General features: G+C 33.3%; 1 protein-coding gene across 4 annotated transcripts in view; it reads right to left on the bottom strand.

Moving 5' to 3' along the window:
* LEMD3 (LEM domain containing 3) overlaps window positions 1–27,042 on the bottom strand; it is a 73,403-nt gene that overhangs the window by 36,829 nt on the left and 9,532 nt on the right. For all 4 annotated transcript variants that reach the window (XM_072973015.1, XM_072973016.1, XM_072973017.1 and 1 more), the window contains exons 2-4: window positions 6,938–6,975; window positions 3,116–3,182; window positions 778–845 (exon numbers count right to left, since the gene is read on the bottom strand). In XM_072973015.1, the coding sequence (XP_072829116.1) occupies window positions 778–845; window positions 3,116–3,182; window positions 6,938–6,975 (173 nt within the window). The remainder of the gene's footprint in view (window positions 1–777; window positions 846–3,115; window positions 3,183–6,937; window positions 6,976–27,042) is intronic.

Here is a 27,042-nt window from a genome sequence, read left to right as displayed (position 1 = left end):
GATTCAGTAATGCAAGATAAAAAAGTATGAGAGATCTGCTACACAACAATGCATATGGAGTTAACAATATTGTACAATTTAAAATTTGTTAATAGGGTAGATCTCATGTTACATGTTTCTTTACCACTATTTCTAAAAAGGGGCAAATGAAGTTTATATGACATGACTTGTTCATAATGAATGGATGCCAGCTTCCAGGGATCAGCATTTTCATTTGTAAGTATTCACATCTTTATGGAAATATCTTTATGGAACTGGACTAACATTGAGCTCTCTAGTATGGTTTTCAAAAGCCACTTGCCTCTTTTTGGAAATCAGAGTGACACTTGTCCTTCTCAACCTTCTAGTACCTTTCCTTTCATCTAGGATTTCCTAAAGATTACTTACAGTGGTACAGAAAATGCACCTGCAAGTTCTCTTAGTATCCTGAAATGAAATTATCCTGGGGCAGAAGAATTGAAATAAATGACAAGGGTTAGGTGCTTACTTGTTTTCTTACATGCTACTCACCTATCTCAATTTCTCTCTCACCAATGGTGTTTGTACCCTTTCTAAATTAATGTGTATTCTCTCATAGAGAATGTTCTAAAACAAACTAAAACAAAAAATGTTGAGTAATTCTGCTTTCTCTATCTGTCCACATTATACCAAACAACAGGCCCAAGCTTTTAACAGTACAGTTAAAGTAATCAAATGCATAGTATTTTAGATATAAGTTGTAATGATTTATATATACTGTAAGAATAGAGCTATTAAAATTCTAATTTCACTGCTTACTTTTAAATATGCAGCTGCCTCTTGGACAGAAAGTGTTCTCTGACTAGAACTGCCACATTCATGATCTCCTGAAAAGATTAGCATATTATTAATTTTGAATCAGTACTATGTTAAGTAGAAGAAAACAAATATTATTAATCAAAATAGTTTACAAATTATACAGTTATAGGTTTTATTATTATAATCAGTAAGGAAAAAAGATAAACACTCATATTTTCTAGAAAAAAATTTCAGTAGGCAATTTAAATAATTATCTTTACATAAACCACAGCCTTTAAATGTATTTCAGTCTATATAGAAACATATCTTCTTCTTATATTCCCAATGAAATTGTTATTTAGAGGTAGGAACCACGTCACACTAATGCCTATCTATAGATCTTGGCACAAGGAATACCTTCCACAGATACATTATTTTTCAAGGGTGAAAATTCACTGTGCTAACTTATACATCTATTACTAAAGCTAATTAATTCAAGAGTTCAAATAAGTCTGAATTAAAATGTGCATTTCTGGATTATTACTAAACCTATCTTTAGCAAGAAGTATATTATATACCTTAAAAATTATCATAACATATCAACAGAGAAATTAGACGGAAGCTTCTATCTATGATCTGGTTTCTGCAAAGGGGTGTATACATACAAAAGTTCGGAAAACTACATTTTCCTTTTCTTGTTACTATTTATAAGAAGAGAATCCAAAGTCTTTTCTTTGGCGATCTGTGGTTATCATAGATCAATTAACCTTGTATTGAAGTTCAATTTTAAGTTTTTCCTGCCTGTTTCTTTCAGGTACATTAAAAAAGATTTTTTAACATAAAAGTACAATAGCTAAAGTAAAATCCTTGGCAAATTTTTGTATCATGAAAGCAACCATGTTTCTATTTATCAGTTTTGTTCAAGTAGCCAGATTTTAATGGTCATAATTGTAAAAAGGACAGAAACACCTATGAACAAGTGAGTTTTTAAACTTTATAATCCATCCTTAGAGATTCCAATTGCACAGATCTACAGCAGAGGCTGGCAAACTCATAGACCAAATCTGGCCCACCAGGTTTTTATAAATTAAGTTTTATGGGAACACAGACACGTTATTCATTTATGTATGAACTATGGCTGCTTTCAAGCTTTAACTGCAGAATTGAGTAGTTGTGACAGAGAGAGTCTAGCTTGCAAAGTGTAAAAAATTTACTATCTGGCCCCTTCACAGCAAAAAAGTTTGCAGACCCCTGCTCTAGAGGAAGGAATCTTTATCTTTAAAAGCACCCCAGATTATGCTGATCTAACATACTTCAGAAAACACTGCTATAAAAACATCTGCAGAAGCTTGTAGTAGTAACATCAGGAATTCCTAGCTAGATTATATATTTAAGCTATTACTGGGTGCTATAGCGTATCAGATAAATGTCATTAGTTTGCAGCATATGAATACAATCATTTGTCATGTAATGCAAATAAGGCTTTTTGTGATATACACAGAATTATGAGCCTCAAAACCTGACCAGAATTAAGGACTCAAAGGAAAAAAAAAAAAACAAAGATTGATGACAGGATGGGGAACTATCAGGATCTTAATATCTCCATTCAACAACAGAAGTTCCACATTTACCTATTAGGCTTCTACCAATTATCTGCTTTCTACAAAAGGATCTGCTACATACAGAAGTTTGGAAAACTACATTTTTCTTTTCCTGTAACTGTTTATAAGAAGAGAATCTAAAGTCTCTTCTTTCAGATTGTATGTGAAATAACTAAAAAAAGTTAAAAGGTAATAGATAAGCTGCTACTACAACTTATAGATGATACCAATTCACCTAAATTATAATTGCAGATATGTTGAAACCTGAGAGCCCTCAAAGACTTAATAAGAGCAGAATATGAGGAAATTACAAGGAGTCAGGAGAAAAAATTTCTGTAATATATATACTTTATCTAAGGAAATGACACCTGTACAACCACCAAAGGAAAATATGCACCTTTATGTTTAATCTAGGATTTTAGTTAATTCATTGCTTATCCAATTCAGCTGATATATAAGCTTTCAGAATTTTGTTACTATTAATGCTATAAAGAAATGTGAGGACTTTTATTACATAATACAGTACACATCTATATTTCATCTTATACATATGGCAGGTAGGAAAAAGACCTTGGTTAAACATATCTGTAGAAATAAAACCCCACTCCACAGAGGAAATAAAAACTTGTAAAGGGAAAATATCCTACAAACATAACAACACTGAACTTGGGAAAAACCATTTCTACCAATACTTCATGCTACATATGTAAATTAATTTTCAAAACATTTTTAGACACTATGAATGCTAAAACAATTACCTGCAAGCTGTGCCAATCGATCATGAAGCTTGTATAAGGTGTTCATCATAAGATTTTTTTCACTTTCCTAAATTTAAAAGAAAGTATTATAAAATATCCAATTCCAAGGAAAAAAACATGCACTAAATAATAATCTTATTCAAAAAGAAAAACAGTAAATGAATTTAAAAATCATAGAAGCCACATAATCTGAAAGACAAATTCATATTTAGCCAATGGCTACCAAATTTTAAAGAAATCTTGGTCTATGAATCTAAACTATCACTCTAAATATTTTCTTTCTTGAGGATGACTGGGAAATAGCACTAAGGTCAGTGCTAGAAAAGGTCTCATATACAATAAACTCCCCCAACCACCAAAGGAATGCTCCCAATCCCCCTCTATACAAAGTACACTTACGTATATTAATTCTTACAAGACTGTTTTCTTCTTCATGTTTTGTTTTAATCTGACTCACCCACATCATAAGAGAATGAGCACTGATACTCTGATTAACCCTCAACCTCTCCTAAGCTCCCAAAGTGGTCCTATATAAATTTAGGAACCATTAAGATGAAACAAACATTTAATGAGTATCTACTAGGAGTTAAGAACTATTCTTAGCAAAACAAGAAACCCAGTGAATAAGATGGTTCCTGTAATCAAGGGCAAAAAACATATTAAATGTTACAGCTGCAAACAAAGTATAATGCAAATACAGAAGAGGGAGAGGAGGGAAGATCCATTTATGGAAGGAACAGTATCTGAATTGGGCTTAACAGAAAGAACTGACCAGCATGCCAGGCAGAAGGAACAGCATGAACAAAGCCCTAAAGGCATAAAGCGTTAGTTACACGTCTTTAATAACCAGTCGCCTACTTTGACTCAGCAAACTCAGGAAAAGTAGTTTGGAATCAATGGCTAGAGAACTCTAGATAACAAGACAAAGAGCTTGACTTCATTCTGAATGTTTAGGAGGAGGAAAGTAAAACAGAACTGTGCATCAGGAACATTATTCTGACCATATGAAAGGAGACTAGAGTGGAGACTACTGCAATGTCTAAGCACCCTCCTGGGAGTCTAAAGCAATGAGACCTCCAATTTAAGACCAATCACAATTAAGACAGACCCATATAAGTAATGGGGGAGGGCAGATTAGGAAAGGGGGTAATAATAGCTTATCACCAATTTTAAATAAATTCATGATTCATGAGGGGGCTATGTCTTTAAAATTTCCTTTCTCCTGAAATCTCTAACCAAATAGGATTACTGGATGAGTATGACCAGGAACAAATTCAGACAAGGAATAAAAAGCTAGGAACGTAACATTTATATATCCAATGACATGCAACCTCATCCATTTGTTTTCATGCTGTATGTTCAGAAGACAAGTTTGCACACTGTGGGTGGCATGCTTCTGTCAATGCAGCTTTAATCAGTGGCACTTGGAAGAAGAAAACTCATCAAAGGCTCCACAATTCTACCACCAGAGTCCCTGGTTTTATGTGAGATGGTTGATAGAGATAAGTGACATTCCTTTAAGCTGACTACTTGCCTTTCAATCCTTTTGCTTTTTACCCCCTCAGCTCTATCTCAACCAGATTCGGAATCAAGCCAGTCCTTAACACTTAAGCTGAAAAATCCAAACTGCAAAAATCAGACATCAAAAAGTAACTGTAGGGGCTGAAATCCAGGATTCTGAAAGCTATGCATTTGTGATACATTAAAACACAAAATCATTTTTAATAAATATGTTCAGTATAACAAGATGAGAAGGAGTTCCAATAATAATGTAGCTTGTGGGCTTGATACATAAAACCAACGTAAATCTGATTAAGCTTTGGGACTAAAGTAGCTGAGAGTTTTGAAGTTCGTTTCCTCCCTTCTCTGGAAAAAGAGACTGATTTCGTTTTAGTTTTACATGTCCTGATCATGCCCATCCCACATCCCTTTTAAAACCAAAACTAAACCCCAAAACTGGATATGGTCCTCTGTGATTACATCTTAATGAACATCGAAGGCTTGGGAATAAACTTTATCTTTTGATTCACATATATTAACAGTGGACTAGACAAGTAGAAGAAATAACAAAAACTAATCAAGTGTAACTGGATCTCATACTGGATAACATACAGGCTATTACATTCTCATATAAAGAATTTAAACACCCAAAAAGCTCAACTATATTTTTTTCAAAAATTATTGCTCCAATGGTAACTCATTCAAAATGACCATCTATATATTACAAGAGTATCAAGTTCCACCTAAAAGATCAACTAAATTATGACCTAAATAGTTTTTATGAAATAGTTTAATAGGAACAATTAATTTTGAGAAATAGAAAGGTTTTGGTTCAATTATCTTAGCACTATTATGTTAAACTAGAAGTAAATCTGAAAAGTCTGTAAATCAAATTTTAAAGTTACTTTCCTACAGAAACTTACATTGGCTTATTGTTTCATTACAAAGTTCCTCCATTTTGCTTTTCAGATTGTCTAACATCAGCTTGAAATGTGTCTACTAATCGCCCTGAAAACAAGTTAAAGATCTAAAAATAAATCCATATTTAAAGTAAGCTTTCAAGTAACCTTTCATTAAACAAAAATAATTTTATAATTTGAACTAGCTACCTTCCAATTGCCTGTTTTGGTAAGGTTCAGATTTTCCTTTAGTAACACAAATTCTCTGAAGGGAAGTTCTTATTCTTGGGGGAATAAAATCAAACTGTAGACTGACTCTACCAACTTTCTCCTTTAAATATATTTCACCTTTAAATATTTCCCTCTTCCATTCTCAGCCAATTATCTCCTCAAGGATATTTTCAATTTTTGTATCAAGTCTATGATTAAATGATAGTAACGGATTTTGAACACTTAGCATAGTGCCTGGCACAGAATAAGCACTTAGTATAAGTGAATTGCCATTATCTTCATTACAATTATTACTATTATTTAGAGGTTAGGAACTTCAGTTCCCCTCAAGGAGAAAATAATATAGAAGAAATAAAGTCTCGTGTTTTCGGTGTTCAGTGTGCATATCATGCAAATTTAAATTACGATGTCAGCAGCAGTGTTATACTTAATATTATAACTGATAAAGTTCTCTTCTTTTTAAAACAAGTATCACCACAACAGAATATTACTAAAACTAATCATTACTAACAATCTAAAATAACATTCTATGGATCTGACTACAAGTTATTACATACCCTTCAGCAAACAAATAATGTTTTCCATACAGGTCTATGTTACTGTCAGTTCCTATAACAAAAAAATTAACAACTAACTGTGTATTGTAGTATAAGCTCAATATCAACATCTTTGACGTGCCTATGATGATAGATGGTAAGTGAAAAATATTTTCATGTGAGTAAAAGTCAGGTTAAACTTAATATTATAAATCCTTTAAAAAGAAAAGGAATCATAAATAGATTGCCTAAGACTCTAAATCCTTTGCCTTCCTGACAGTTGAATAGCCACACCAATGAGTAAAAAAAATCCAAGAGACAAACTAAGGGCAAAAAAGACAAAACATGCTAGGGTATCCAACAACTTAAGAAAACAGGCACACTTTTAAGAGTAAGACCAGATTCCCAGATGACATGCCACTGTCATTTTACTTGGCAGTTGGCTTTTACTTTAAAGTGACAAACAGTTCAGCTCTTAGGAAGAAATCTGTGTCAAATTTAATTATACTATATTTAAGGAATACTCAAAGCAAGAAAACATATTGCTTCAGCCTAAAAGAACCTTTAAAATTACTAATTTTTAGTTGACAGTCATCCTAATACTTTTATCATATAAAACATGAGACAAAGTATCAGTTTTATGACTTTTTACTTACTTGTATTTTTCCAAACGTTTCATCAAAGGGGTTTTTTACTATCAAGAAAAGAAAAAGAGAGAACTATTAGCATCATTTAAGAATGAGAATTAGAATCCCCCTAAACAAGCCCTCTGAAATGCCAGCATGTACTTTGCTAAAACTACGTAAACATACAAACAAAATGTAAACAAACTTACGATAATAAAGGTTGGAGAACTAATGTTTCAGACTTACTATATTTACCATGTTCACTAAAATTTGTGATTTGTTCTAAATAACTGAAAGCAGGTGCTTTATTCTCAGAGTGGCTTGGTTCAAGTCCTAGCTCCATCACTTAATAGCAACATGACCTTGAACTACCTACCATCTACTGAGCCATTCTAAGTTGTAGCTTCCTCTTTTATAATGGAAGGAGGTAACAATGATACCTACCTTATATAGCTGTTGTGTGGATTAAATAGTATAAACCATATAAAGTACTTGGCATAGTGTCAAATAATTAACATGTTACCTATTATTGTTATTATTAATGCCCATCATTTCTTCACCTTAACTTGGGTTCTCTAAAACTCTAGACTAAAAGCAGTTACTACTTGCAGAAATCTACAAAATGCTTTAAAACTAAACAGTTTATTTAGAATTCTTACTTTCAGTGATTAAAAAATCAAACTTGCTAGTCCTTGCTAACATCTGGGGAAGCGGCAAGAAACAAATACACATATCAAAGTGGCGAAGAATTAAGTCTCAGTATTAAACAACTTATTTCCAATAAATATTATAAAGAAAGGATTTCCCACTTTCCATTCAACCTCTCCACACCCACCTCCCCACAATCACCCTCCCCAATAGATACAAATAAATTTATGGCTGAATACATAGTATCTCGCAGGTTATTATTTAGACTTTTCTCCTTATTCTCTATTTTAAAATTATATGCAAAAATATTATCTATATTCCAGGTCACAACTAAGACTAACTGAGCCTACAAAGTAGTTCACACTGACCAGGTTTCCTTTCTGAGGTGCTTTTCTATTTTTATTTGAGAAAACAGGAAGTCCCATAGGAAGCAGGAACTGCCTGATTCTAAGAAAGTTTATGTGTGAGATTAGCTTAACAAGGTACAATAAAAAAGCAAGAGAAAACATGGATGCTCCTAGAGAATGTCATTCTAAGTGAAGTAAGCCAGAAAGAGAAAGAAAAATACCATATGAGATCGCTCATATGTGGAATCTAAAAAACAAACAAACAAAAACAAAGCGTAAATACAGGACAGAAATAGACTCATGGACAGAGAATACAGACTTGTGGTTACCAGGGGGGTAGAGGGTGGGAAGGGATAGACTGGGATTTCAAAGTTGTAGAATAGATAAACAAGATTACACTGTATAGCACAGGGAAATATACACAAAATGTTATGATAAATCACAGAGAAAAAAATGTGACAATGAGTGTGTATATGTCCATGAATGACTGAAAAATTGTGCTGAACACTGGAATTTGACACAACATTGTAAAATTATTATAAATCAATAAAAATGTTAAAAAAAAGCAAGAGAAAAATGTTTTCTGCTATCATCTGAAAAGATTTGATCATAGATTTTCAGACATTTTTCTATACAGCAAGAGAGTTTTAATGCTGGGAAAGAAAAATTTTTGAAAAATAGATCAAATGTACTTAAAGGGGGAATAGAAAGAGTATACCTTAAAGATTAAATAAAACGTTAAGAAATGTTAAAATGTTGGAGTAAAAAGATATTTTTTAATAAGATTAATTTTTATTGTGAAATTTGAACAACTTAAAATAAAGCCATATATATACTTCAATATATTACAAAAATATGCCACTTAAAAAAAGTGGCTCTAACAATGATAAAAAAAATTAGGATTTTATTTGCTCATTATAAGAATAATTCTGAAAAATATTAAAACACGCAATTCTAAAAAACAGGTTTTAATATCTAGGAAGAAAAGCCATGAGATGACTTTTTTTTGACTGTATACAATTTTTTTGGTCAAAATTATTAATGGAAAACTAGCTCTTCAAATACGTCTATTAAAGTATTACTCCCACTAGACTGCTCCACTATGAGTTTCTCACAGCAAGGCATCACGTGTATTCACATTTGTATGCTCACCGCCAAGCACAGTACTGTACATACTGTTAGTACTTGAAAAGCGCTATCTGTGCAATCTAGGCTAAATCTATCCTTCTTTTTTCTACTCTGTGTGTTAACACTGAAGCAAAAGTGTGAAATTCTGCAGGAATCTGGAGAAGGGCATATTCTGAGCAACTGGAAAGGGAGAGGAATAGAGTAACAAAGAGAAAGCCAAAGAGCAGAACAATTCTGTTGAAAAACATTGCTCTGCCATTTGTACCTTTCTAGGTTGCTGCCTCTTGGCTAATGGGCTAAGATAACCAACGTATAACATACTAAAAAGCCATCAATATATTTTACATTCTGCACATCTACTATTAAAAGTTTTCCCCAATTTTCTATGACAATTGTTACCTATTAAATTAACTGACAGACCTATTAACAACAAAAGTAAATGTAGTCTTGAGGTTAAGTTTTAGAAAGGAAATGCCATTTAAAAAGAGCAATTTTTATGCATTTAACTTTTATTCCCCCAAATCATTTCAGTATTTCTAAAACTACATCAGTATTTTAAAATCTTATCCAAAGTACCCACAATCTTTGATGGATACAACACATATTGTTACCCCAAGTGAAAATGTTTCCCCCTTCCCTGACAATTAGGCAATTATAGAGAAGAAACCATATTCCAAAAGAAACCTACAGCAAAAAATGCGACCTCAATTTTTAGCCTTTTTTCTAGGGATAGACCTGAGGGTAAATTCTTACCTTTTATCCTAAAGCAACGATAATGCCAAGTTGGTATTTCAAACTTACTGTCCTCCTACACCAGCTTCTCATTACTGCTTTTTCTCAAATTCTCCTGGTACGGCCATTTCTCCCTCAATTTTCTTTTTCACATTATTTCAAACCTCAAATATACTACTTTTCTTTGTACACGTCCTTAAATGTTGACTTTCTTCTTTGAACTATCCTTATAATTGTAAAAATCAAATTCCTAAAAATATTTCTTTAATTATACTACTAGACCCCTCAAAATCATCCAATCATTTCTCATCACATTTTGCTTCAAGGAACTAATTCGAATCTTGTGATATTTTCCTACTTACTTAAAGATACATTGTCAATTCCCCTTCTCTAAGCCTCTTTCTCTCACATCAATTCCAAAAATGTTACTAGTTTCACTGATCTTTTCTGTCAAGTTTAAACCTTTTTCCATTCTCTTAGGCTGAGATCAAATTTGTCAACCATTATGAATTCCCAGATAAAAAGGAAAAAAATGAAGCATATTAACCTATAAATGTATGTACACTGTGTTTTTAGACATAATGCTACTGCACACTTAATAGACAGTACCGTGTAAACATAACTTTCATATGCCCTGGGAAACCAAAAAATTTGTAGGCCTCCCTTAATTGCGATTATTCATTTTATTTCAGTAGTCTGGAACCAAATCTGCAATATCTCCAATGTATGCCTGTATTCACAAAGTGTATGTTTAATGTTGACTAAATGAATTGATGTTCTCCTCAGGAAGGCTCCATTTTGGCCACTCAATGGCAGTAAAGGGAAGAAAAGGGTCTTTGGTGACCAAAGTTCTTTTACAACTCAGAAAGAAAGATAAAGTTTATTTAACAAATATTTATTGAGTAGCTTGTACTAGGCACTAGGAATGTGGCCATAAATAAAATAAAAAATATCTGCCCTCAAGAGGCTTGTATTTTAGAGGGGTTAGAAGAGACAATGAACAAATACATTTTTTAAAACGTATAGTATGTCAAGTGGTTCTAAGTGGTTTGGAATTTAAGCAGCAAGAATGGAGTTAACATGTGAGGGAAGGAAGCAACATTAAATAAGATGGGCAGAGAAGGCCACACTAAGAAGACTGGATTTGTATAGAAACCTGAGAGAGCTGAGGCAACAAGCCACACGGATACCTGAAGGAAGGGGTTTACAGGCAGAAAGAACAAGAAGTATATGGGCTCTAAAGTGGTAGCATACCTGCCATATTACTCCTGGATACTTCCATGTGGATGAGAGGGAAATTGCAAGAAATGAAGTCAAACTGGTGGCATTATTTAAGGGAATTAGTAGGTGCAGGTAATGTAGGAACTTGAAGACTTTTTATAGATTACTTAGAGCAAGAAACTTCAAGGAATTGGAAGCATGTTACCTGGCTTATGCTATAAAAGAAAACCATGTGTAATAAACAACGGGCACTCTCTCGATTAAGTTTAAGAGTTCTAATAATCTACTATTTACAGAATTAATGACCTACTATTAATAATCCAGGAAAACTGAAGAAATAGTACATTCAGGTTGCTTTTCTTCAGCTTTCTCTAGATCAGCACAGCCAATTTCAGTCAGCCTTGATGTTTTTCTGTTCTGAATACTTCAAACTATCAATTATCAGTCATAAAAAATATTCTACCAGGAGGAACTGAAAAGACATTTTTCTAAAGAAGACATACAAATGTACAACAGGTAAATGAAAAGATGCCCAACATCATTAACCATCAGGGAACTGCAAATCAAAACCACAGTGAGATACCATCTCACACTTTAAGAATGATTATCCTCAAAAAGAAGAGATAACAAGTGTTGGTGAAAGTAGGGAGAAAAGGGAAAACTTGTACACTGTTGGTGGGAATGTAAATGGTACAGCCACTATGGAAAACAGTAAAGAAGTTCCTCAAAATTAAAAATAGAACTACTGTATGATCCAGCAAATCCCACTTCTGGGTATACATTCAAAGGAAATGAAAACAGGATCTCAAAGAGCTATCTGCACCCCCATATTCATTACAATATTATTTACAATAATCAAGATATGGGAGCAACCCAATTGTCCGTCAACAGATGAATGAATAAAGGTGATGAGGTACATATATAGAATGGAGTGTTATTCAGCCATGAGAAAGAAGGAAACCCTGCCATTTGCAACAACATGGATGGACTTGGAGGATAATATACTAAGTGACATAATTCAGACAGAGAAAGACAAATATTGTATGATATCACTTACATGTGGAATCTAAAAAAGCCAAACCTGGTGTTCATCAACAGATGAATGGATAAAGAAGATAGGGTGTGTATATACATATAATATTCCATATATAATACAATGGAATATTACTCAGCCATAAAAAAGAACGAAATAGTGCCATTTGCAGCAACATAGGTGGACCTAGAGAATATCATATTAAGTGAAGTCAGACAAAGACAAGTATTACATGATATTACTTTTATGTGGTATCTAAAAAATGATACAAATGAACTTATTTACAAAACAGAAACAGACTCACAGACATAGAAAACAAATTTATGGTTACCAAAGGGGAAACGGGAAGGATAAATTAGGACTATGGGATTAACAGATACACACTACTATAAATAAAATAGGTAAGCAATAAGGATTTACTACTGTACAGCACAGGAAACTATATTCAATATAACCTATAATGGAAAATAATCTGAAAAAAATACATATAACAGAATCACTTTATCATATACCTGAAACTAACACAACACTATAAATCAACTATACTTAAATATGAAAAAAAATTAATTAAAAGAAAGAATTTAAGAAGCCAAACAGAGAGCAGAGTGGTAGTTATCAAGGGCTAGGAGGTGGGGAAAATGGGGAGATATTGGTCAAAGGGTACAAACTTCCAGTTCTAAGATTAACAAGTTATGTGGATCTAATGTACAGCATGGTGATTCCAGCTAACAATACTATATTATAAACATGCAAGTTGCTAAGAGAGAAGATCTTAAATGTTCTCACTACAAAAAAGAAATGATAATTATGTGACAGGATGGAGGTGGTAGCTAATACTATGGTGGTAGTCATTTTGCAATACATAAATCTACCAAATCAACACTGTACAAATTAAACTTACACAATGTTAAATGTTATTTATTTATCAATAAAGCCAGAAAAAAATATTCTGCCAGAAAGGCTTTGAGCTTTTGATCTTTCTAATCTTCTTCAAGGCTGAATATTCTCCCCTCTCCTTTATTCTGTCTTTAAGGTCCAGTCTGCAGCTCTGCTGCAGTCCTGAAGGATGCCTAAACACTGCAGCTCATCAGGACCTTCCCCTTGTTAGAACCTCTATGTATTTACTCTTGGTATCTCTACTACCTTATATTATCACTTTTAACTATTTGTTGTTTGTTTCTTTCCCCAACAAAACTACAAAATCTCTACCTATCTGCCTCGCAGATATTGGGTGCTAAATACATGTTGAAAGAACATAGGCTTGGAGGCATACTGCCATTTCCAAGAATAACAGCCTCACCAATACCAGAAGGGTAATACAATCCTGATCACTCCATAAGCTTCTCCTTGGAATAAAAAGGAATTTGTATTTCTTCAGCTCTCGATAGGTTCCAGGAATACTGACGCCATGCATTCAGGAGGTAGCTCATTTTATCCTTTATACCACTATTTTACAGCAGGTATTACCTCTATTTTTACGGGCACAGAAACTGATGCATGATGAGGTTAGGTTGCTTGCCCAGGTAAGAGCAAATTTAAAGAGCTGGAATTCAAAAAGATGGGATTCAAACTCATGTCTGACTCCAAAGCCTACATTCTTTTCATTAAAGAAAAAACAACCACAGAAAATAGTTGTTCTATTTGGTTTAAGCATTCTCCTCTAGAACTTTCAGATTTGGAATCATTAAACTTTAATCTCCTTATGATGTAATGCACGAAAAATGCACAAAATGGAGATAAGGAGGAAAAGACACTGCTTTGGGGAGAATACACTGATGTCTCTTTGATGAGGAAAACTCCTCTAAACCAAGTTCTCTAATTGTAGTCTAGGAAAAGATTTTCCATGATATATCAAAACGTGAAGTGTCCCATGACCACCATCGGCAGCATTAATCACACTGTGTCTCTCTGCTGCCATAGCACTTTGTTTTTAAGACTGCTATAAAACTTACCACAAGGCATTGGTTTAAAAAAAAAAATCCCAATTTTCTCATCTTAGTACCACACCACACCTAAGCAACAGTTTGGCTTCATCTGCCAACAAAAAATACTCACAAACTTACCAAGTGCCTACTAGATGCCAGACACTATGCTAGTTGCAGGAGACTAAAAAATAAAACTATAGAAGCCCTGTCCTCAAGAAGCTCAATCTGGAGGGCAGTAACTCTGCAGCCATGCTCTTTCAAAGGCAGTCTCTTATAATTCTAAAACTCTATGACCTTAAGGCTAGGTTTTAGTCTTCGAAATTCAAGTCATCTAGGAAGTTAAATTCAGTTGCCTAAATGACCAATTATCTCTCTGAGTTGTACCTTTTTGTAAATAGACATTCAAATTCTCAAATCCCATCTTCTAGCATTAACGGTTTAAACAGAGCATAATTATATGTCAAAAAGTGAGGGGGTAAGGGAGAGGGCAAATGTTTCCAACAGCTGCAGAACACTGCACCTGTGTGGTGAAGATTTCTGCATTTCACTGCCAGCCAGACTGATCTAAAAATGGACAGGGTGAACAAGGCAGTACATTCTTTGCAACACAGCACATTGCCCATTTGTTCTCTGAAAGTTTGCCTATTGTTTCATGGTCTGTTAAATATACGGTCATTCCAAAGGACAGGAACAGTTCACTTCAAGTGTACTTACTAAATTACTGTGAATGTTGAGGTTAAATCAGCTCAAAAATAGACAAAATTTTATGGACAGAAACTGTCTACTATAAAACTTGCCTAAGGTAAACTCGTATCACCTTTGTTCTACTCATCTTTCCATGTTAACCCCACCTATCTATCTGGATTTACAAAGGGACAGACCTAGATGGGGATAATCAGTGAAAGAGAAGAGAAGGAGGGCAAAAACACAAACGCTTCTCCACATCTTATGTCTTATATGACTCCCAATTTGTCATTCACACTTTTCTTTTTTTTATTCATTCATTTTTTGGTAGGGGGAGGTAATTAGCTTTCCTTATTTACTATTAGAGGAGGTATTGGGGATTGTACCCAGGACCTCATGCATGCTAAGCATGTGCTCTACCACTTGAGCTACACCCTACCCCCATTCACCCTTTTTTAAGAGGCAAAAGTCTTGAGCTACTTCCAAATAACTTTTCTTAAAGAATAACAGAACATACACAGTCATTTAAAAAAATAAAAATAAAAAGGACTTTGAATGTGGTTATCAAAGTACTAAGAATATGATGAAAACTGAAATCATATGTCCAAGGAAATAAAAGGTCAAAGCTCATAATTAAATTAACAATAGCCTTATTATTTGATTGGCTCTTATTCTTCATCTCTATTTGATAAGGAACATTATGGTCTCTTTCAACTTTGTGGTTATTTGAAAATCTCAACATTTGCTTACCATAAAAATGAAGACTCTCTGGGGGCAGGTGGGAATTGATAGCAGACTAGAATTGAAATTTTTGTCTTTATTCAAGCACTAATTTCACATTATAATTATACCCCAAGTCTGGGATCTCTTGAACAAAAGCTGTAAGAAAGACTTCAAACCACAGACTGTTCAACAAGAATATGGGGCATATTCTAAATACGATGTTCTGAGAACATGCTGCTTACAGCATAGTGGAGACAAATGAGTAGCTATGATATATAACATAATCAATACCTTAGAGTTTAGTACAGTGTGCTTTAAGAATTCAGGAAGGGACAAATAATTTCTGTGTAAATTTGAGCCTTAAAAGTAAACCAAGAATAATAAAATGGAATGAACTACTAGAAAATGCAACATTGATGAATCTCAAAAATATCATGCTGAGTGAAAGCCTGACTGAAAAAAAAAGAGTATTCTATGAATCCACTTACATGAAGTTTTATAACAGGCAAAATAAATCTATGGTGAAAAAATCAGAACAGTGAAGGAGTACTCACTGGGCATGAGGAAGCTTTTGGAGGTGAAGGTAATGTTCTGTATCTATTGGGATTTGAGTTACACAGCTGGATGTGTTTGTCAAAACTTATCTGACGGTATATTAAAAATCTGCACATCTAACTGTATGCAAATTTTACCTAAAAAAACCCTCATTCTATTTAATAATTTGCATGAAGTATGTAAAGGTGAAATAGCCTAATGTCTTCAATTTATTCAAATATACTTTTTAAAGACAGAACAGTGGATGAATAGAGTTAGTGAACAAAACATATAATAAAGCAAATATAGAAAATGTTAACTGTAGAATATAAGTGTGGGAATGAGTAATCACAGCACAATTCTTTCAATTTTCTATTTGAAATTTTTCATAATAAAATACTACAGAAGAAAAAGTATTAAAAACAAAACAATAAATATTCACTGACAGTGCTAGTTCTTCTTATTTTACAAAAACTGGAAGAGTTATTGTAATGTAAGAATTTGTTTTGTTTTGTTTCAGGAAGACCTGGCTAATATAGTCTTATTTTTTAAAATCATATAATTTACATTTACAAAGTAAGATTTTATCTTTTCTATTAAACTTGGCATATTGGAAAGTATCCAAAATGTAGGAGCTTTTGTCTAGGAATCTTTAGAAAGTAAATGCTTTACAAATATTCAAAATTATTTTCTAATATGTTTAACCTACTGAGTTGGAGGTAATTTATTTACCAACGATTTTACAAGACAGGATTCATTTTACAAGACAGGATTCATTTACCTAATTTAAAATTATTACTAAATTAGAAAATTAATCACTAGTAAATCAAAATATTACACATTTAAAAGACTTTAATGATACAGTCTATTCCTCCTAAAAATTAATTCTGACATCTTAATAGAACATCCATAACTCAAGAAAACATACCTGATAAGTTACTGATTACTGAATCTGACTAGTAACTAAAATTGAAGTTCCCATTCCAAAAATGTTTAATCCAAGAGAAGACTTTAGACTTCAAGAAACTACCAACAGCTTACTCTAAACTATAAAGGTAATAATGAGTTTCTCCCCACACCAACACAGACACACACCCACACTCCTAGTCTCAGTGGCTCAAAACCAAAGGGAAATGATTAGGCTCCTGCCTCCATCTAATTTTGTCAGATAAAGACACTCCTGTAGTTTATTCAAAGTTGGGAGGAAAGGCAGTATAAGAATACATTTAAATAAGGACAAAGCAATATATCTACTTAAATTATGGGAGTTTTATCTTACTACATTGCTCAAGGTCCAAAACTTTGAGTGATCTGCTTTTTCAGTACTTTCACAACCTCTCCTTGAAAACCATGTTGCACATATGCCAGTTAAAGAATTATGCTACTGCTCAGTGACAAATGAATAGAAAAATAAAAGCAAGTCAACCCACAAAGGTTAGTTACAAACCTATAAATAATACCAAGCATCTGTCCAACAAATAACTTGGCACCCAAAGGAATTTATGCTAATGCAATACTGTAATTTATTAAACGTGGTGACAGCTCACTATATAAAGAGATTTTAAACATTAACTGTTACACACTAAAGACTGGCTTTAACACTTCCTCAAGGTTTACACTGCCAATAATGCAAGGGAAACTGTATTAACTAAGGCTGTCCCGAAAGAATATTGCTAAATGAGAATTTAGAGATCCAAAAGGGATCTGTGATACACTATACAACCTATCTTCAGCACAAAGCAATAAAGCAACATGCATTTCCTGCACTATTAAATACATGAGGTCTTCTACTTAGTAACATTCTCAATTACAATGCCTGTGTTTAACATTATAAATGACTAGAGATAAAAACTACCACCAGCTTAGTTTTGTGTGACACTGAGACTTTATGCAAAAAAGCAAATTGGAAGAGAGCCCAGAAATGAACCCACAAATTTTTGGTCAACTAATCTTCGACAAAGAAGGCAAGAATATACAATGGAATAAAGACAGCCTCTTCAGCAAATGGTGTTGGCAAAACTGGACAGCAGCATGTAAATCGATGAAGCTATAACACTCCCTTACACCATACACAAAAATAAACTCAAAATGGATCAAAGACTTAAACATAAGACAAGATACAATAAACCTCCTAGAAGAAAATATAGGCAAAACATTACCTGACATACATTCCAAAAATGTTCTCCTAGAACAGTCTACCCAAGCAACAGAAATAAAAGCAAGACTAAACAAATGGGACCTAATTAAATTTACAAGGTTCTGCACAGCAAAGGAAACCATAAGTAAAATAAAACAACAACCTATGGAATGGGAGAAAATTTTTGCAAATGAAGAAACCGACAAAAGCTTGATCTCCAGAATATAAAGCAGCTCATATGACTTATTAAGAAAAAAAAATCAACCCAATTCAAAAATGGGCAGAAGACCTAAACAAGCAATTCTATAAGGAAGAAATACAAATAATCAATAGGCACATGAAAAAATGCTCAATATCACTAATTATCAGAGAAATGCAAATCAAAACTACAATGAGGTATCACCTCACACCAGTCAGAACGGCCGTCATTCAAAAGTCCACAAATGACAAATGCTGGAGAGGCTGTGGAGAAAAGGGAACCCTCCTACACTGCTGGTGGGAATGCAGTTTGGTGCAGCCACTGTGGAAAACAGTATGGAGATTCCTCAAAATACTAGGAATAGACTTACCATATGACCCAGGAATCCCGCTCCTGGGCATATATCCAGAAGGAACCCTACTTCAAAAAGGCACCTGTACCCCAATGTTCATAGCAGCACTATTTACAATAGCCAAGACATGGAAACAGACTAAATGTCCACTAACAGAGGACTGGATAAAGAAAGATGTGGTATATTTATACAATGGAATACTGTTCAGCCATAAAAGCCGACAATGTAATGCCATTTGCAGCAACATGGATGTTCCTGGAGGATGTCATTCTAAGTGAAGTAAGCCAGAAAGAGAAAGAAAAATACCATATGAGATCGCTCATATAAGGAATCTAAAAAAAGAATATAAATACAAAACAGAAACAGACTCATAGACATAGAATACAAACGTGTGGTTGCCAAAGGGGAGGAGGTGGGAAGGGATAGACTGGGAGTTCAAAATTTGTAGATACTGACAGGCATATGTAGAATAGATAAACAAGATTATACTGTATAGCACAGGGACATATATACAAGATCTTTTGGTAGCTCACAGCGAAAAAAATGTGACAATGAATATATGTACGTTCATGTATAACTGAAAAATTGTGCTCTACACTGGAATTTGACACAACATTGTTAAATGACTATAACTCAATAAGTTGAAAACAAAAAAAGAAAATTGGAGAGAAAAGCTGCAATCCAATGAAAAGGTGAATAGAACTAAAAAAAAAAACTGATAATAATTCTCATTCCATTCATCAAGTAGGGATAAGGAACATAGCTCTGACAAAAGGAAAAAGGGCACCCTATGTATAGTCAAAGCATAGAGATTGACGTATAACCAAAACAAACACTGAATTTGGAGCTTAAAAAAAATCTCCATCATTGACTTTATGAAATACATGCTTAAAAGTTATATCTTGACTTTTAGCTCTGGGAGAAACCAGACAGAAATAAATACACACTTGGGAAATAGAGGAATCTAAGTATGTCATCATCAGGTCATCATTTAAGGACTCAGTTTCTTAAGACTTTGTTTTTTGGATAAAACAAAATGTAAGCAGTTATGACATGTGGTAAACTAGGGTAAATATGACTTTTTTATTGGTTATAATATATGAAACCTTAAGAGTAAAACCCATGCTTCCACATAAACACAATGGACAGAAAGTACAATATACACTGGAATCATCAGATTTTCACCTAACATCTATTTAACTTCCACTTGTAGCAGAGCGAGAGTATACAACTATGTGTGAATGAGTACTTTTTTTAAAAAATGCATGCAATTCACCACAATCATTCTGTTGGCTGTTACAATGAATATGCACGTGCCATGGACAAAGCCTGAGATGGGAGATATAACAATGCTATTCCCTCAGCTGCTCTCAGTTTTCATGTGACTCTCATACTATGAATACTTCAAACACTGAGTATGATTTTAATGTTTAAAGATGTACTATGGTCCTCAGTGCTCCATCAGGTACTAAAACAGTCTATTCTTGCACTGGATGGAAAAAAACTGATCTTTCTAAGAGACCACATGGCAGCCTCTAAGTCTCACAGACTTTTCAATGGCATTTTTGAACATGCTTAATTTCTGCTTTATGCATTGACTTCAAAAACCTAACTTCATAGAACTACTATATAATAGAACTGTAAATTTGAACCTGTCAGTAACAACAGTTTTCTGAACCAAGTAAATAAAACTGATACTTTAATTTCCATTTAGTAAACACTCAAGACATCTTAAAATTCCCAAATTATGACTAATATCAAGCTTCTTTTCCCACATATCATCTCTCTTTTGTTAAATTCTGTTCAATGAATATTTTTGAGCAATCAAAAACCAGAAGCGAAGGAACACAAAGATGAAAACTCGTATTACCTTCCCCAGTGCAGCTGATAATGCAGTGATTCTCACGACTCTGGAGCATTACAGACCCTCGAGAAACTGATAAAATCTATGGACCCTATCCCCAGAAAAAAAAAAATGCACACAACATTCAAAAATTTGCATAGAATTTCAAGGAGTTACTGTTCACCTGGAATCCATTTATGGCTTTTTTAAGATACATGGACCACTAGGGTTAAGAACTCCTGGTCTAGTGGAATATAAGACTTTTTTGTTTTAGAAGTGATGGGGATAATTTCAAAGTAAATTCAAAAACAAATACACAAGATGATATAAAACCATGTGGACAGTATAGCATAGGGACAAAGGTCCCATGTCAGAAGTCAGATTACCTGTACTCAAATCGTGGTTCTGCCACTTACTAACTTTGGACAAGTTTCTTAACTTCCCTAAGCCTCAGTTTCCTTATGTACAGAGAATAAAAATACCTGGTTCTCAGGATTGTTTCAAGAATCAAGTGAAATAATGCATGCAAAATTTAGCACAGTGCCAAAAGAGAGGCACACATACAAGCAGAGACTCAGAATCCTTTGAGTTGATTCCTAAAGTCTTTACAGTCCTAGTCCACATACAGTCTCAGAATAAACCATCAGTTTCTTAAGACTGTCTTTATGACCAAAAGAGCCCAACTAAAACATCTTCTCTCAAACCCACTGACCAAAGCAGCTGAAGACTTCTAAAACTCTTTCAAACTCTAAGGTGATCTTATGAGGCAAAATATTTAAACCTTTAAGTTTATCTGCTCTTATTCATTCAGTGTAAACTCCCTTCCTCCAGTACCAGGACTTATTAACAAAAATAGACAGAAAAAAAAAAAAAGTATGGCAACAACCCTGTAATAAACTGATAGAAAAAAGTCTTGTAAATTAAAGCCAAGATAACATGTTTATTTACATTCATATTATGTCTACTCTAGTTAGCAGACTGACTTGTTAGAATATTGATTTACTACTTGAAGCTATTTCTTTTTTTTTTAAATTATACAATCTACTATATAGGCTATTTAATCTTGCTTTTTAAACATCAAAATCCATATACCACGTGAATGGATTTTTATTTAACTCCAGTACTTGTACTATGGCTTTTCATCACTACACAGTTATTAATGAACCTCAGTATCTTTTACTCTACATTATAATCCCTACAAAATTTATTATCAAAAAAGAATTTTAAAGAAGATAGGAGGTGTTTGCTTAAAAAAATAAAATAAGCAATCTAAAGCAACCCAACAGAATATTTCACTATTTTTAAAAATGTACTTGGACTGATACTCTGCCTACAACAAAATTCAGGCAAGGACACTAAATCACTCCAGTTTCTCTCATTTTCTAACTCAAATATAACAGACTTGTTTTTTTAAAGTACTAAATATTTTCAAAGTAACTGGGTGATGTCTTTATCCTTTTTCCTTCTTGGATGACAGTATTAATATAATTTATAACTTTTATACATTAATATCAACCTACTGTAATTTTTAAAATTTAAATTACAGATCAAATTTTTAAAATTTAAATAAAATGCAAATTTTCCTAAACAATGCTTACTTCTAAAGTTGTATCATTTAGATAAATGAAAAATATTTCTTCACACTAAAAAGCAGTGAGGAAAAATGAAAAAGAAATCTTTGAAGCAAGGAATACTTGTGCCAACATTATGATTTATGATATTAGGCAAGTCACCCTCTCTGAGATTCTAGTAACCTAATGTAAAATGGGATGTTTTGTGACTATGCAAAGCAATTTGGAGAGAAAAGAGATTAGCAAATCTTAGCTTTTTCTTCTTTTCCCAGTCCTTGCATGGAATAAAATAAACAGCACCCAATTTACAAAATAACACAATATACCACCAGTCCATTCTTCACTCGCCTCTGCCATGGAGCTACTGGGAAGAAATGACAAGAGTTCTTAGAAAATCTGTGAGTTAGGAAGAGATGAAAGGGAAAACCCCAAAGCAAGGCTCCCTGCCAAAAATCTTTTTACAATATCCAAATTTTACACTGACTGCCAAAATTTCACTAATCAGAGAGGGAACCTGGGTTAATAAAGATTTTATATTTAAAGTACAATCATCTTGGAGAAGATTAAAGGGCTTTTACCAGTTGATAGGCTGGTCAGCCAGTCATTTAAACATTACAACTGGTCCCCTGTCACTATGAATGTCTTGAAAACAAATTCTACAATATAACCAATATATATAATTTCCTTAAAACATGCTTTAAGCAATGTTTCTCCACTTTTTAAGCAAAAGGACCTCTTCATTTGTATCAAGATGTTCAGATCCCCAAATAGTATTTTTAGCATTCACATACTAAGAAAATATGACAAAACACTACCATGAATATATAATTTTTTTGTATTCTAATCATAGCAGTATTGATATACATTTGAAAAATAATAGGACAATGTGAGAAGTACAAATCATTTGTTAGGTCTTCAGACAATACCTTGTAACGGGTGGAATTCTCAAAATGTTCTCAGCCCATAAGTTAAGAACTACTTGACCTAACTTCCAACCAAAAAATGTAGACAACCCAACCACTACACATATAAGAAGGAAGGATAATTTAGAGAGGCTGGGGTAAGCTGATTCTATGCTGGCTCAGTCCTCACTAAAGATAGTCACATTATCAAATTTTATCATAAAATCATATAATTTTTATTACCAGAATTCTATTAACATTGTGAATTAATTCAGTCAAATGGGTTTCCCTATCATTTAGCCAAAAATAGCTGAAGTGACAAATTTCAGAAACTCCCCTTTCTGACCTATAACCCTGCAAGAAGTAATTGGCCTAATCCTCAATTACAAATTCTCCATTTGTCATATTATGTAAAAAATGCTTAAGACTAAATGTTTATACTTGCCAAGCACCCAATAAATGGACCTACTGTTTATTACAGGGCATTAAGCTACATGAAATAAGTAAGAGAATTTCAAATTCTGAATGATCTCATTTGTCTGTGGAGTCTTAAAAAATCAAAACTCATAGACACAGAGAACTGACTGGTGGTTGTCAAAGGCAGAAGGGAGGTGGGTGAAATGAGTGAAGGTGATCAAAAGGTACAAACTTCCAGTTATAAGATGAATAAGTCCTGGGGATCTTATATACAATATAGTAACTATAGTTAACAATACTGTACTGTATAACTGAAAGTTGCTAAGAGAGATGTTAAAAGTTCCCATCACAGGAAAAAAAAAATTGTAACTATATGGTGATGGATGTTACCAAAGCTTATTGTAGTAATCATTTCACAAAACATGCATACATCAAATCATTATGTAGTATACCCTAGGCTAATACAGTGCTATATGTCAATTATATTTCAATTTTTTAAGAAAAAGAAAAAAATTTTAAGTACTGAGCATTAAGGTGTTTAATCAAGATCACACTAGAACAGCAGGAAGCTTAGGCCAGTACAAGAACAGGAATTAAGAGATGGAAAAGTATAAAAAAAACTTGAAGAGCCAATAATTAACTTGCTTCTTCCTCATCCAACTCCCACCAAACATGATCCACTGCTCTGAGAACCTAAAACTTACAATACTATATTAGTGATAAAGTAGGATTTTTTCATTGAAGTACAGTTGATGCATAATATTATGTAAGTTACAGGTGTGCAATGATCCAGCATTTTTAAAGGTTATAATCCACTAGTAATTATTATAAAATATTGGTTATTTCCTGTGTTATACAATATATCCTTACACTTATTTTATACATAATAGTTCGTACTCTTAATCCCCTCCCCCTTCCCCTCTTCCCACTGAAAATATTATAGAGAACACAATTCAAGGCATACTCTAAGACTCAAAAATTTGTAACTGTTAGATCTCATGCAACCAACAGATAATAATAATAATTCAAGGACAGTCTAGACCTGTGCTATCTAATATAGTAGTCACTAGTCACAGGAGACCACTGAGCAGTTGAAATTTAGCAAGTATGAACTGAGACAGACTGTGAGTGTAAAATAGGCTGTTAGTACAAAAAAAAGTAAAAATCTCAATTTTTATACTGATTCTATGTTGAAATGATAATATTCTAGATTAAGTACAATCTATTATTAAAGTTAATTTCATCTGTTTCCTTCTACATTTTAATGTGGCCACTAGAAAAATTAAAATTACATATGTGGCTTGTATTCTGTTTCTATCAAACAGCTCTGATCTAAAATCACATCTTTGATACAATTTCAAACGCAAAATGGGATGAAAATTTCATTATGTGCTTTATACAAATTATCTAGGAGACTAAAGATCCTAATGCACTTTAAATTCCTTGTAATTTAAGTAGCTTGATTTTAATGTTTATCAAATTCATTTTATTTTTTTATACCCCTCAATCTCTTAATTACCCTTGTTTAATATATTGTCCTATTCATAGGGACACACCCCATCTTCCCATATTAGCAGTAACAGTACCCATGGTATCTTACAAACTAGCTGAAGAACAGCATGTGACAGGCCATCCTTCTCTACCCGCTGCACATACTGTCTGTTCTTCAGGTAATGTTAACAGAAGCTTACTCTAAGACCTGTCTACATTCCTAAGAAATGTCTTTCTGTCTGAAACTCAGTACTATACTTTTGATTAAAGCAATGTACCCCATTCCTGATGTTCCTATCAGCAAATCTACTTTGTAGTGGTCAACGAGGTTAAAATCTATTTTCAAATTGTGCTTCATAACCTATTAAATTAATATAACTGCAAAGAAAAGAACATTCTTTTCAGTGCCTAGAGATAAGACACTAATTAGGTAATGTAAAAAGATGACTCCTTTTATCTGTGCAGACAGCTTGAGAGAAAGTTTTTAAAATACTGGTAAGAACTATAAATTTAATCAACTCTTCTATCACTTATTAACATTACTGACAGGACATGTCATAGTCTGAACACGTGCTGCTTAAATTAGACTACCTTAGCTGGGAAATTCTAACCTATAGTATTAAAAATACACAACTATACATCACTTCAAATTTCTCCAAAACATTTCCATCAGCATTATCACATCAGTTCCCTACAAAAGTCACTGGCTGGAAGTAAAGTTCATTTTACTATCCCTTCATTTGACAGATATAAAAATCAAGGTCCAGAGGTTATAAGTGACTTACCTGCCCAAATAAAGTTAGTAGGTGAGAAAAGATACATAAGAAAACTGCTGCTCAAGGGCTAAGACTGTGGACTCTAACATCAGATCATGGGTTCAAATGCTGGCTGAACAATTTAGTAGCTGTGAGATGTTAGACAAGTCACTCCTAACCTTATTTCCTCTATATTTCAGTTTTCTCATGGTAATAGTATTAGTAGTTTCCCTCATGAAGATTAAGATAAAGTGCTCACACAAGGAAAATTCTCAATAAATGCCTTTATCGTTTAAGGCTTTAGAATCTGAAAGAGGGACATTTTCTCACACAGAAAATTCTCAATAAATGCCTTTATCGCTTAAGGCTTTAGAATCTGAAAGAAGGGACATTTTAAGATTGCATTTTTTAAAAAACAAAGTTAAGACTTTTTGTCATAAGCATAAGCACATTTCTAGAACATCCTGAACCATAATCATAAACATTTCAAACTGATAACATTTTCATTTTTGGCAAATTCATTCTTCATGTCTCTTCCTTTTTTTACTTTTTAAATTACTTCTAAAATCCTGTAAGAAATGAAACTATTTCTTCTGTTTAGAGTATACACTGTGGTTAACTTTATCATAGGACATATTCAAATCTGCAGAAACTAATTTTTAAAGTCATGTTTCCCAAGTCACAATATACAAATATGAGAAAATGCTGTACAGCAACCAAATCTCAATTCCAAAGACTAACTAGTGCACAAATATTTAGGAAAAAAGAGAATGCCACCACAATGTGAAGGGAAGGGAGGCAGTATGCTGGGGGGAGAGTATCCACTCCTATAGTTCTAGAAAGTACATACTCATCTTCTGCTATCACATAGTAGTTGCTCAATAAATAATTAATGAGTAAGTGAGTGAATGGATGAATGAACAGGAGAAACTTAATAAATGTTTCTTCAAGTGAACTAAATCAAACAAGAAAGCATTATGATAACCACAGGAGGTATCCTACTAAATACAGGAAATCATTAATAAGGCTGACCAAGATTCTAAACCATAGCCTAGGGACTAGAAGAAACAGATATTCTAAGATTTCCCCCCTCCTAATTAATTTCAATGGCCTTCTTTATATTTAAGTTTAAAAAATTATACCCAGGGAAATTCCTACAGAGCAAAACTTCCTTTATAAGTATAAAGTACTTTCAGTAATTAGTCACAATCAGCAAATTCCTTTTGTACATATATACCTATAAAAGGGGTCTCTAAAGCAAAACAAAACTGATGTTCTGCTATGTGTTAAAATGTCCAATGATCCTAAAGGATTTTTTTTCTATTCATGAATATTCAGAGCAGGAGAGCAACTGTTAGTGCATACTTATCAGTTCAGAACAGCTCAACAAACCTCCTGCAGAGTTTTGCACCTGAGTCTTGTTTCTAAATGTTAGTTTGTCATTTGATACCAACATAGTTATAAAGATGAATGAAGTTGTCTGGAAGAAACAT

Source organism: Vicugna pacos, chromosome 12, assembly GCF_048564905.1.
Source record: "Vicugna pacos chromosome 12, VicPac4, whole genome shotgun sequence".
In the NCBI taxonomy this organism is placed as follows: domain Eukaryota; kingdom Metazoa; phylum Chordata; class Mammalia; order Artiodactyla; family Camelidae; genus Vicugna; species Vicugna pacos.
The sequence above is the reverse complement of the archived record's forward strand: the minus strand, read 5'-3'. Positions and strand labels throughout refer to the sequence as shown.